Source organism: Chiloscyllium punctatum, chromosome 14 (assembly GCF_047496795.1).
Source record: "Chiloscyllium punctatum isolate Juve2018m chromosome 14, sChiPun1.3, whole genome shotgun sequence".
NCBI lineage: Eukaryota > Metazoa > Chordata > Chondrichthyes > Orectolobiformes > Hemiscylliidae > Chiloscyllium > Chiloscyllium punctatum.
The window spans coordinates 18,733,200-18,747,409 of NC_092752.1; the positions used below are offsets into that span (position 1 = coordinate 18,733,200).

Below are 14,210 nucleotides of genomic sequence, written 5' to 3' on the forward strand. Positions count from 1 at the left end.
TTTGGAGTATCGCAAAGGTTACTCTTGGCTTCTGAACTATTTACAATCTACATCAATCACTTGGAAAGGGAGACTGATTTATGCTTGCTACATTTACCAATGACACCAGGGAAGGTAGGAACAAAAAGAGAAATCACTAGGAAAGCTCAGCAGGTCTGGCAGCATCAGTGGAGAGAAATCAGTTAACATAGTTTAAGAAGCAAGACCGCCAGAGGAAGTAGAGAGTCTGCAAAGGGATGTTAAGACAGGTTAAGTCATTAGGAATGGAAAATAACTGGCAGATGGAGTACAACATGGGCAAATGTGAACTTGTCCATTTTGGCAGCAAGATTAGAAAAACAATATGTTATGTAAATAGATAGAAACTTTAGTGTTCTGGTACAAGAATTACAGTAAGTTAATGTACAGGTACAACAAGTGATTAGGGAGACAAAGGTAATACCAATGTTTATTGCAAATGGAATGGAATATAAAAGTAGACAACTGCAGCCACACAGGCAGTTGGTTAGACTGCATCTAAAGTATTATTTCAAGTTTTGGTTTCCTTTTTTGATAAAGATATAACTACCTCAGAAGCAGTTTGAAGATGGTTCAGTAAATTCATCCCTGGCTTAAATGGCTACTGTGTGAAAGGTTGAACAAACTAGGCCTTTGTCCTGTGGAACTTAGAAGAATGAGAAGTGATCTTACTGAAACATACAAGGTCGTAAGGGAACTACATTAGGTAGATACCAAGAGGAGGTCTCCTTATATGGGGAGCTCAAACTAGGGGGCATACATTAAGAATAATAGTTCTCCCTTTTAAAACATAGATGATGAGAAATGCTGACTCTTATAGGGTCATTACAGAGTAGGTTTCCCTTTCACAGAAAGCAATGAAGGCTAAGTTAGATACATTTTTGACAGTCAAGGGTTATAAGGCTGCACACAGGAAAGGGGAGAGGAGACCATAACCAGTTCATCCATGATGTGATTAAGTAATGCAGCAAGCTTGAAGGGTCAATGGCCTACTCCTGTTCCCTTGTCTGCTACTGTCTCACTATTATGTGAAATTTTAACCATTTTACCTGACTCACAAACCAACTCTGCACATCTTGATATTTGCATGCATTTAAGTTTAATAAACTAAATTTTAGATCCACATTTCTCACTCTTAAAATAAACATGAAACTGTGTTGTAATTATTCTTACCTGGGGGATCCTTCACTATGAACTCATTAATTAGTCCTGTCTCATTACACGTACTTGTCCCCAGCTGGATGCAGAATGTATTATTCTAAGAAGGTTTGCCAATTTCAATCACCCAGTTACATCTGCCATTTCAATTTTTCTAATATGTTGAAGATTAAACGCGTACAACACCCAATCATGCATCAATTACAAATTGGAGGCTCTGTAACTAAATTTCAGATTCTGGTCAAGCTTTTTGATCTTTCCCAAGTGATGCTTTTGCAAAAGTAAAACTTTTGGTAGCTTAAAACTAAAAGGAAATTGATATTTTAAAATGTTTAAGTTTAAATTTTAGTTTTATGCAGCATTAAGTTTCAATCTTTCCTCTGGGCTTAAAATAAACATTGAAGGGTTTGGGAAGACAGGATGGAACATCTTTCTAAGAAGACTTCCCCTGACTGTTCCTGAGGTTACCTTGATCTCCTTATTGTGTTACCATTCAAGCTCCTGTAAAAGCTCCATTTGATCAGAACCAACTGCTTTAAATGGGAATTTATTTCACATTAATCAAAGAAACACTGTGTTTAGCCTCTTGCTCCATTTAAACACATGCACAAGCATTTTTTGCTTCCTTTCTCTGATAAAAATCAATTTGCACAGTGAATTGAATTGGTTATTTGTGGCCTTGATATCCAAAATATCTAGACAGGCCTCAAACATTCGGACAAAAATCACCCACATTTGGTCCAACACAAAACGTGTCGAAAATTTACTTACCTCAGTATAATCAGACACAAAGAAAGAAGTAGTCCCATCATATTCTACAAAGTGATCTGGAAACATTCGAATCCAAGTGTCATCACCGTAGAACATGATTCTTTTTCCAGCACTTTTTACCTGCCAGATCAGATTGTCTTCCAGCAGAGTAGGAGAATTCAAGTTCATGACGACATCAATAAATCCAGGAATTCTGCCAGTCATCATTGCCTAAACAGACCCATACAGTTCACAGAAAAACACTGGACTATTTCATGCATTTCAATAAATATGTCCAAAGTACAGCATTAGTTTTCAAATCCTATTGTACAAAATGTTTAAGGATGAAAAATAATTCCCACTTTTGACAACTCAAGCAACCTTTCTGGGATTCCATTCAAACACATTCCTCAATCATGTACCAGTTTCTCTTACAGCTCTGAATGAGCCAGAATCTTTTATTCAAAGTACGCAAGAGTTGCCAGTATAACACCCATGTTAAAAAACATAATAGAAGAATAATTCAGCTGGTTATCTAACAGTCAGCCAGCCAATCACAGGTAGTACTTAAGTTCATAAAAACCAGGATATAATTAACACGCAACTGAAGCAACATGGATTGATAGCTGGAAAAAACTGACAAAAACCCAACATTTCAAAAAATAACAGAATACATTGAATTGTCCAGTCTATTAGAATATATTCTTTCAACATTATGCACCACTCAGTCATGAAACAATTAGGAAAGGAAACTGCCAGAAGATCGAGGGGAGGTACAGAATTCCTCACTTTAGGTTGCCCCAGCTTAAGTTAGTTTGATGTAATGGTGGATTTTTAAGGGGGCTGGAATTCATATTTGCATTAACGTTGTCCCACAGCAAACATGATATAGGGTTGTGAGACCTGATTAGTGCAGTTTTAGAGGGGCCTCCTCTGCTTTATGACCCTCTCACTCAACAATCACAACGAGTGTTCGGGAAAGGGAAGCAGAAAGGTCAGTTAGCAGGAATGGTAAAGAACAGTGATCAAGAACTAAGTATATTTCTTAAGGTAACATCTTAAGAGATAAATATATTTCTTCTTTTTTATTTTATTTAAAAGTCATTTGATTTATCAAAATATCAATATATCAGGTATATCTTTAAACCTATAAGATAAAATACATTTTTTCTGATAGTAAAGGTCCAACAGAATCCAAACAAAATTTACTATGGTTAAAATGGGAAAATGTAATTCACCTTTCACTTAAAGTTACACTTTTCAGGAGCACAGCAACAATATTAAACAAGGAATTACTGTCATGAAATGGACCAAAAAAATGACAGGTAGAATTATGGAGAAATAGAAAAGTGAATAAATTAGAGTTTGAAATTAAAAAGATATATTGCACGTTCAATTAGGGACAGCTAAGCTATATGGCATCAGATTCATAAGACATTAAAAGCTACACTGCAAGTGATGTGGGGCCCAAATAAAACTAATGGAATAGTCGAGTTTTGTGGCAAGACATATAGAATATAAAATTCCCCAATGTAATGATAAATCACTCAACATTAGAGGAAAATTAACTTTTTCAATTCTTACCTTAATTCTGGGCATTGTGACTGTTGGCGGCCAAGCTTTAGCAATAAAGTTGAGAGAGGAACCATGTTCAACCATATGTCGTGTATATGGCATGAACTGTCGTCCTTTTGGTCCAAACACAAAGTCTTCTCTCAGAGCATCCACCAACATAATAACAACCTTTCCAAACAATGGAGATGGCAGTTTTGTCCAGTTTGAAGCAAGACCTAAGTCAAAAGAACATACAGGTGGTTTATTCATATTTTAACTTAAAAATAATTTGATATCCCTTGCACTGTTCACAAGTAAATTGGTATTTTCAGCTACAGTATGAAACAAAAAGCTGCTAATTGTGACTATCCTTTTCAAGCCCCTGCTCAGTTACTCTAGATGAAGCTTGTTTAATTAAGATATGGGTTCAAGTTTAGATTAGGTTCCCTACAGTGTGGAAACAGATCCTTTGGCCCCACACCGACCCTCCGAAGAGCAACCCATCCAGACCCTTGACTAATGCACCTAACACTACAGGCAATTTAACATGGCCAATTCATCTAACCTGCGCATCTTTGGACTGCAGGAGGAAACCCACGCAGACACGGGGGAGAAGGTGCAAACTCCACACGGAAAAGTCACCTGGAATTGAACCTGGGACCTTGGTGCTATAAGGCAGCAGTGCTAACCACTGAGCCATCATGCTGCCCAGACTATTTCTGATGTTGTTAGCTTAAAGAATCTCAAGAGCTTTGTCAGGCATCATCTATCATATTTCTGCATTTCAATATAATTCAAGTGTCATTCCGTACTCCTTTTTTATCCACTTGTGGGTGTCGCTGGCTGAGCCAACATTTATTGCCTGTCCCTAGTTACCCTCGAGAGGATGGTGGTCAACTGTCCTCTTGAACTGCTGTAGTCAACATGCTGTAGGTTGACCCACAATGCCCTTAGGGATGGAATACCAAACTTTTGACCTAGCAGCAAGGAAAATCAGCAATGTATTTCCAAATTAGGAAGGGGAGTGGTTTGGAGGGGAACATGCAGGAAGTGGTGTTCCAATGTATCTGTTGCCCTTGTCTGTCCAAATGGATGTGGTTGTGGGTTTGGAAGGTGCTGTCTAAGGATTTCTGGTGAATTTCTGCAGTGTATCTTGTAGATAGTGCACACTGCTGCTACTGATTGTTGTTGCTGGAGGGAGTGGATACTTGTGGATATGGTGCTGATCAAGCAGGCTGCTTTGTCCTGAATATCAAGTTTCTTGAATTATTAGAGTTACGTATGTCCAGGCAAATGAGGAGAATTCCATTAAACTCCTGACTGGTGCCTTGTAGATGGTAAATATGCTTTGGAGAGTCAGGTGGTGAGTTACTTGTTGCAGTATTCCCAGCTTCTAACAGCTCTGGTAGCCACTGTATTCATATGGTGAGCTGAGTTATGTTTCTGGTCAATGGTAACCTGCATGATGTTGATGGTGGGGATTCAGTGATGGTAACACTGTTGAATGTCAAGGGGCAGTGGTTAGATTGTCCCTTATTGAAGATGGTCACTGCCTGGCATTTGTGTGGTGCAAATGTTATTTGCCACTGGCAACCCAAGTCTGAATATTGTCCAGATCTTGTTGCATTTATACATGGACTGCTTCAATATCTGAGGAGTCATGGATGTTGCTGAACATTGGGAATATTTGCTAATGTTTGCACATTCTGACCTTAAGGTGGACAGGAGGTCATTGATGAAGCAGCTGTAGATGAGTGGGCCTAGGATACTACCATGAGGAACTTCTGCAGAGATGTCCTGGAGCTGAGATGACTGACCTCCAACTCGGCACCGCCTTCTTGAACGTCTCCCACCTGCCCATCTTCCTTCCCACCTATTCTGCTCCACCCTCCATTCTGATCGATCATCATCACCTCCAACCTGCATTCACCTAGCAGCTTTCCTAGCTACCTTCCCCTCCCTCCAGCCCCCCCCCGCCATTTATCTCTCAGCCAACCTGCCCCCCCCCCACACACACACACCAGTCTCCTGCCCCGCTGTGCTTTTCTAGCACCACACTTCTTGATTCTGATCTCCAGCATCTGGAATCCTCACTTTCTCCTGACCTCCAACAACCATGACCATCTTGCTATGTGCCAGGTATGTCTCCAACCAGTGGTATTTTCCCTACTTACCATTGTTTCCAATTTTGTATCACCTGTATCTACAAATTGTGTCAAAATGATGACATATAATGTGAGATCATCACTGCCTCTTTTCATAAACCACCATTATATTCCCTTTTCCACAGTCCTAGGCACAGATAATGTTAAAGGATGCTCCAAAGGTATCAGCTAAAATAATGTATCCTCTATCGAAATTCAAAATTACAGAACAGTGTTTATAAATCTCTCAATTTGAATGGGTAGAAATGCAACAAAAAAAAAGGCAGCAAATGTACTAAATTAAATAACAACACTGAATGACTCACCGGGCCTTTAAATGGTTCATCTTTGCCTCAAAAGTGTGCTACTTCAAAATTTTGAATATATTGAAATGTTTATGCAAATTGTTGATGAAGCAATGTAAACAACCATACAGCACAACTTGCCTGAAATGTAATTGTGCTGTTCATCCACACTTTCAAATCTAAAAAGCTGATTCTCAATTTTAAGCCAGATAGACTTAATACTCAGTTATTGACTTATAATGAAGAACAAGGACAATGTTAATTTTTACAACTCCAAAACAACAAGCTGAAGGATAGGGAGACGAGCTATATAAATGACCACTAAAGTAATGCCGACCTTTCTTACCCCATTAGTTCAACAACAAATATAATGGGTTTACTGTGCTACTCAAATATGTTAGCATTTAGAAATGTTACAATTTAGGCATTTTGTTCTATTGTCTGTGAAACAGATTAGGAAACGAGACATTTACTTTGTTCTGCTGTCCATCAAACAGGTAAAGAAATAATCAGATACAATATCAAACAGAACAAGTGATTCATCGACTGTATCAGAAACTCAGAGGTATTTGGCCCAAGCAATTCAAGCTTTAATACATAGAATTACCATCTCACAAAGAACTGCACAGGGATGTTGAACCAAAGAAGCATATGGTACATCGGTTCTTATTATCACTGAAATAGTGGCCTGTGTATCAGTAGAAGAAAAAGCAGATCTAGCCTTGCCGCTGCCTTATGTTACTGTCGGCACTGGCCTCAGTAGCAGATGTGTGGAATTAATGCTCAAGTGGCAATGGGTAGAGACAGGGAAGCAGCAAAATTGTAGGGCACTTGGTGCAGGGACAGGGAAGTGGCAGCATTGCAGGGTATTGGGTGCAGGGACAGGGAAGTGACAGCATTGCAGGATATTGGGTGCAGGGACAGGGAAGTGGCTGCATTGCAGGGCATTGGGTGCAGGGACAGGGAAGTGGCTGCAGTGCAGGGCACTTGGTGCAGGGACAGGGAAGTGGCTGCAGTGCAGGGCACTTGGCGCAGGGACAGGGAAGTGGCTGCATTGCAGGGCATTGGGTGCAGGGACAGGGAAGTGGCTGCAGTGCAGGGACAGGGAAGTGGCTGCAGTGCAGGGCACTTGGCGCAGGGACAGGGAAGTGGCTGCATTGGGTGCAGGGACAGGGAAGTGGCAGCATTGCAGGGCACTTGGCACAGGGACAGGGAAGTGGCTGCATTGGGTGCAGGGACAGGGAAGTGGCAGCATTGCAGGGACAGGGAAGTGGCTGCATTGCAGGGCACTTGGTGCAGGGACAGGGAAGTGGCTGCATTGGGTGCAGGGACAGGGAAGTGGCTGCATTGCTGGGCACTTGGTGCAGGGACAGGGAAGTGCAGGGACAGGGAAGTGGCTGCATTGCAGTGCATTGGGCGCAGGGGCAGGGAAGTGGCAGGTTTCCAGGCCGGCGCTCAGGGTGAGTGAGCGGGAGAATGTGGGACCGATCCCTGCGGCCGGGCCCACTCTGCAGACCGGGGTTACCTAGCGCAGGCTCTCCCGGGATCTCCGACACCTTGGCTTTCGCGGAGCCAAATGACTTCAACGGGCTGGGGAAGAATCCGTGCAGGAAGACGGCCATCCCGAAGAGAAGTCCCAGGAGGCCGCAGCAAGCGAACAGCGAAGACCGGAGCCTCATCATCTCGGCGCCGGCCTAGCCGGACTGCGCAGGCGCGGTGGGACCAACCAGAATCAGGGGCGTCACCATTGGCTCCAGGGGCGTGGCCAGTTGCCACGGGGCGAGGAGATCTCTGTAGGCGGGGTCAGGCTGTCGGGGGGCGGGGCCACACGTCTGGGGGGGCGGGGTCAGCTAACCCGGTCTGTTCCGTGGGGAGGGCGGGGCCATACTGTTGGGGGCGGGGTCAAGCACCTTTTACCTTTCGTGCAAAAAAAACCTTCCCACATTAAACCTATTCCCCTGAAGTATTTGATATTTCCATCCCGGGACAAAGACTGCTGAGGGGTGACCTTACAGAGGTTTATAAAATCATGAGGGGCATGGATAGGATAAATAGACAAGGTCTTTTCCCTGGGGTCGGGGAGTCCAGAACAAGAGGGAATAGGTTTAGGGTGAGAGGGGAAAGGTATAAAAGAGACCTAAGGGGCAACCTTTTAACTCAGAGGGTGGTACATATATAGAATGAGCTGCCAGAGGTGGTTGTGGAGGCTGGTACAATTACAACATTTAAAAGGCATCTGGATGGGTATATGAATTGGAAGGGTTTAGAGGCATATGGGCTAAGTGCTGGCAAATGGGACTAGATTAGGTTGGGATATCTGGTTGGCATGGATGAGTTGGACCGAAGGATCTGTTTCCATGCTGTACATCTCTCTGATTCTCTGAATCTATGACTTGGACTATCAACCCTACCTATGCCTCTTATAATTTTATGTACTTCTATCGGGTCGCCACTCAGCCTCTGACTCTCTAGTGAAAACAATCCAAGTTTGTCCAACCTCTCCTTTTGGTGGCATCTTCCTGGGCAGCCTACAGCCCAGAGGACTTAACATTGAGTTCTCCAATTTCAAATAACCTCCCTTCCCATCCCTGACTCCCTTTCCAGCCCCTCCCACTGCCTTCAATTCCTCTGATTGATCCTGTCTTCCAACTCCCATCGACCAACTAGTTCATACCCTCTACCTGTGTTCAGCTATGCTTACCTGACCACCTCCCCCTCTCCCCACCCAAAACCCTCCCGCAACCTCCCCCTTATGTGTAGCTCCCCTTACATCCACCCCCAGTCCTGAAGAAGGGTTACATCCAAAACGTTGACTTCTCCACATCCTGATGCTGCCTGGCTTGCTGTGTTCTTCCTGCCTACTGCTTGTCAACCTTTCCTTATAGCTAGTACACTCGAATCTAGGCAACATCCTGGCAAATCTCTTCTGCACCCTGTCCAAAGGCTCCAGATCCTTCCTACAGTGTGGCAACCAGAACTGCAATTAATACTCCAAATGTGGTCTAACTAAAGTCTTATATAGCTGCAAATGACTTGTCAAGTTTTATAATCAATACTCTGACCATTGAAGACAAGCATGCCATACATCTCATCCTGAAGAAGGGCTTATGCCCGAAACAGCGATTCTCCTGCTCCTTGGATGCTGCCTGACCTGCTGTGCTTTTCCAGCACCACATTTTTCAGCATACATCTCATCCACTTGTGTTACCACTTTCAGGAAGCTATGGACTTACAGCAAAGATCCCTCTGGCTATCAATGCTCCTAAGAGTCCTGCCATTTACTGTACACATTCCTCTTGTGTTTGACCACCTAAAGTGCATCATCTCACATTTGTCTGGATTGAACTCCATTTCCCATTTCTAGGCCTCAGTTTCCAACTGATCTATATCCTGCTATATCCTTTGATAACCGTCCTCATTATTCAGAACTTCAATAACTTTCAAGTCTTCTGCAAATTTACTCATCAGACACCTACATTTTCATCCAAGTCATTTACATGTATTACAAACAACAGAGGTCCCAGCAGTGATCATAGAAACATAGTCATTCAGCATGGATACACACCCTTTGGTCCAATTGGTCCATAGTGACCATGTTCCCCAACTAAACTAGTCCTCCTTGCCTTAGCTTGGCCCATACCTCTCCGAATCTTTCCTATTCATCTATCTATCCAAATATCTTTTAAATGTTATAACTATACCCTCATCTACTGCCTCCTCTAGCAGTTCGCTCCATACATTATGAATGCATGCACTCTCTGCATGAAAAAGTTGCCCCTCAAGTCCCTTTTAAAATCCTTCTCCTCTCACCTTAGTGATATGCCCTCTAGTTTTGAACTCCTCTACTGTAGTGAAAAGACCTTTGCTAATCATCTTATCTATGCTCCTGGTGATTTTATAAATCTCTATAAGGTCTCCCCTCAAACCCCTTCGCTCCAATGAAAAAAGTCCCAGCCTGTGCAGCCTCTCCTCTAGTCCCAGTAACATTTTTATAAACCTTTTCTGAACCCTTTCTAATTTAACAAAATTCTTCAAGAAAATAAAGGTTTGTCAATAAAGTCATGCTCAGAGTGAAAAATTGTACTTGCCCTCTGTGGAACACCACTGCTCACAGACCTCCACTCAAAAAAAAAACACCTCTTAACAACCAGCAACTGTTTTCTATGACCAAGCTAATGTTGTATCCAATATGTCAACTCCCCATCGATCACATGTGACTAAATCTGGACAAGCCTACCATACATTTGAGTTGATATTTCTCTGCACCTTTCCTGTATCTGTAACACTATATTTTGTGTTCTGTTCTATTACCCTGATGTACTTAGGTAAGGTATAATTTGTCTGGTTAGCACATAAAACTATATTTTTCATTGTATCTCAGTACATGTGACAATAATAAATCAAATCAAATCAATATTATTACCATTAATATTGGTAATAATGGTCACCATTAGCAGCTGTTCTTTCTCCCAGGCTTACCTTTACCCATTCCTTTGTCTCCCAACTGTTTCTCTGTCTCCCTCTGGGCTCCACCTCTACTTATCATTTCCTCCTCCCCACTTCCCTATAACCACATTTTCAGCATGTATACCAACTGTTTCCCAGCTAATATCAGTCCTGAAGAGGAGTCACTGGATCTGAACCATTCGCTCTGCTTTCTCTCCACAGATGCTGCCAGACCTGCTGAGTTTTTCCAGCGCTTTCTGTTTTTGTGTTTGTAGTGCTAACGTAGAGGTGGGCAGGATGGATAATATTTATCTTAATCTTCCTTTTGTAGTAATTGTTGAATTCAGCTAAATCAAAAATAGTTCAACCTGATTTTTTTTATCTGTGCTTGTTATTTCAGAGCTAGCTTTAACTAATTTATTTTAAATAGATTAATTCCTCTCTTTAAACATAATACTGCTCAGAAAATCTGGACAGATTTTCACAAGATAAACTCAAAGTCTGATTAGTTTCCTTTATCGCTAACTTCTACTTCGCTATATTGTCAATGTTATTATGTTAAAAATAATGGAGATACATTAAACTTTTATCAATTCACTATTTTAATCCAACACATGTACACACTGCACCATGTTCACAAGGGAGCAGAGCAAGCCCAGACCAGCCAGGGGGATGAGTCCAGGACACAGGCCAGCGCGTGGAGGCAGCGAGGCCTTGTGTTCTGAAGCTTGGTGGGCACGGACTCAGTGAAAAAGGACTATAATTTGAGTGCTTTAAAGACACTTTTTATTCTAATTCTGGGCTATTTATACTCTGTATCGAGTATTTCCATGCTAGTCTGTTTTTCAACTATTTCAATTGTGTAACAACACAAAGTATCTGTACCTAGGTACCCTCTACCTGAGATGGCCCCGAGAGGTGACATTATAGACCTTTCTCTGCACTCATTCAAGTGCACTTGACAATAAATGCTATTCTATTCTAAATACAAACAGGTTACATTTCAAAGTGTACCAGAACACCACACTTGAAATGATTTAGCGGATTAACTTCCATTGATAGTTTACAAATTAACATGCCCATGTGAGATCCTCTCAGAGTAAATTAATAATTTTACTTTAAACAGTTTAATGACAACATTAAAAGAGCACATGGAATAGGATAAATAGACAAAGTCTTTTCCCCGAGGTGGGGGAAGTCCAGAACTAGAGGGCATAGGTTTAGGGTGAGAGGGGAAAGATATAAAAGAGACCTAAGGGGCAACTTTTTCATGCAGAGGGTGGTACAATTGCAACATTTAAAAGGCACCTGGATGGGTATACGAATAGGAAGGGTTTGGAGGGATATGGGCCAGGTGCTGGCAGGTGGGACTAGATTGGGTTGGGCTATCTAGTTGGCATGGACGGGTTGGACTGAAGGGTCTGTTTCCGTGCTGTACATCTCTATGATTCTAAACTGAAATGCTCACAACTGTGGATGTTTCAATGCTGCAAATCTACAGTTATTCCATTAGGTGGCAGCAGTGACCCACTGATTGCTTGTTGCACCCTTACAACATGCTCCAATTCGACACTGACAATTTCTAATTATAAAGTGCTTTTAATATAGTCAAAAATCCGAAGGTGCTTCACAGAAACATTATAAAGAACGTGTCACACCAAGCCACATAAATAGATATTAGGACAGAAAATCATAAGGTTGGGTGGCAGAGGTAGGAAAGATGCCTTAAAGGAAAAAAAACGTTAGGTTGAGAGGGCTGAGATGTTCCGGAAGGGGTCTAGGCAGCTGAAGATACAGCCACCAGTGGGATAACAATGAACTTTAGAGATGCAAAAGCGTCCTGAATTAGAGAAGCACAGATATCTTGTCAGGTTATGCAGTTAGAAGAGATAGGATGGGACAAGGCCATGGAGAGATTTAAAATTATGATTGAGGATTTCAAAATCAAGTCTTGTAATCAGAATTCAATGCAAGACTGGATTACAGCAAATTAAGAATTGCTGCAGGTTAAGACACGGGTAGCAATATTTTGCGAAACTCCAAATTAATGGAAGTTAGAAAGTAGGAGCAGGTTGGAAGAAAGGTATCAAAACGGTCTGAGCAGTGCATAAGCTGAGACAGGATGACATTGAGCAATGTTACAGATGTGGACATAGACTGTCTTAGTGATGGCACAAATACAAAGTCAGAAATTCATCTGAGGATCAATGCAGGCACAAATGTTATGAAAAGATTGGCTGAATCTCAGAGCCTAGGGATGAAGTCAGTAGCTAAGGAACAGAGCGAGGTTCAAACACAATGGTTTCTAAAATTGTTCATGAGCTAAAACCTTCTGGTGAAATAACAATGAATTTAATGCAGATGCAATTATTAATGCATAACACATCCAACACCTTGTGGCAAGAACAAGTTGCAAACTGCTGCAAAATGCTGTACCATTAATGTTACTCTGATGTTAGCCACGTGGAAAGGGCAGGTCAGCCACAGATGATGAGATTTATTGAGCTGCAACAGCTCTCAATTTCACAATCTCAATCAACTTCAGCTGAAGCTGCAGAATCTCATTCCTGTGCACACAGTATCATCTGTATCTTCCAACTGTGTATATTCTTTATGGGCTTACATGGTGTAGTGTGTGATGGTAACTACATTATAGTCTAAGTAGAGTTTTGTGTAATAAACAGGAAGTAGCTAATTGGTTTTTCTGTAATTAATTCCAGGTTATAAATATAGTTCTTCATTACTACCAAGACTAATGTGAGGACTTAACCTTAGCTCGGTCTCCCACAAGATCCTATTCTACACCTTCTGCCAGCTCCTCATTGCAGTTGGTCAAGAATTAACCCTATCTGACCCTTCCAGACCCATATACTACAATTCATATGGGTTCTAAATTGTTAGAATAAAAAGACATGAGAAATGTTAAATATTTATAATTTTTTGTGTGTTATCATTTGGTCTTCATTTCTCTATTATTCCAATATATTATTCCCTCTATTTATCTTCCAGAACATCATCTTACCCTTCTACAGCATCGCTCTTTGGCAATTGTGCCATTGTTCTTTCTCTATCCTTAAATCTTATTGATTGAGCAGATTATAGATCCCACCTGAGGCTCTGATGTTCTGTTCCCTGTATGTGACATACTTCCAACTGGCTACAGAAGAGAGGTGGACCTGAAGAGTGAAAGAAGCAGCCTAACAAATGGAGCACACGATATGAAATAGTGCAAGATGCAATCCTTTGTACACCTGCTCTTGCACTCAATAAACATTCCAAAGCCTGCCTTTACCTTTTTTAAATTTCTATAAAAGATATTTATTTGTCCTCAAACCTCAATTTTCTCAGATGATGATCTCCTTTCTCAGTCGCAAGTGCAGAAGAAATGCTTGACTTCTGGACAAGAGATCAAGCCATCAGTTACAAAAGAATGAAAAGTTATTGTGTGAAGCATGACACACATACAATGCTTCAGCACAATTCACTCTGTTTTCAGCTGAGCAAATTAACTTGAATTAAATCCTGTGTGCACAATACTTTAACTGTTGTTCGTGGGCTGTGGGTTTCACTACTAAGGTTAGCATTTAATGTTCAACACTAATTGTTCTTGAAAAGATAGTGGTGTGCCATCATACTAACCGTTGCAGTTCATGTTTGTAGATACACCCACAGTGCTGTTAGAGAGGGACTTGCAGGTTTTTGATCTGACAACAATGATGAAACAATAATATGTTTCCAAGTCAAGATGGTCAGCGGTACGGAGGAGATCATGAAAAATCATAATGTTCTCATGCATCTGCTCTCCTTGCCCCTCTTTGGAAGGAATCTTGATAAG

General features: G+C 41.5%; 1 protein-coding gene across 4 annotated transcripts in view; it reads right to left on the reverse strand.

The window, feature by feature from the left end:
- pigg (phosphatidylinositol glycan anchor biosynthesis class G (EMM blood group)) overlaps positions 1–7,627 on the reverse strand; it is a 41,029-nt gene extending 33,402 nt beyond the window's left edge. For all 4 annotated transcript variants that reach the window (XR_011962398.1, XR_011962399.1, XM_072584010.1 and 1 more), the window contains exons 1-3: positions 7,455–7,627; positions 3,511–3,716; positions 1,948–2,157 (exon numbers count right to left, since the gene is read on the reverse strand). Coding sequence is in view for 2 of the 4 variants with exons in the window: in XM_072584010.1 (XP_072440111.1) it covers positions 1,948–2,157; positions 3,511–3,716; positions 7,455–7,611 (573 nt within the window). In the remaining 2 variants the exon portion in view is untranslated. The remainder of the gene's footprint in view (positions 1–1,947; positions 2,158–3,510; positions 3,717–7,454) is intronic.
- Between the last annotated feature and the right edge of the window lie 6,583 nt (positions 7,628–14,210).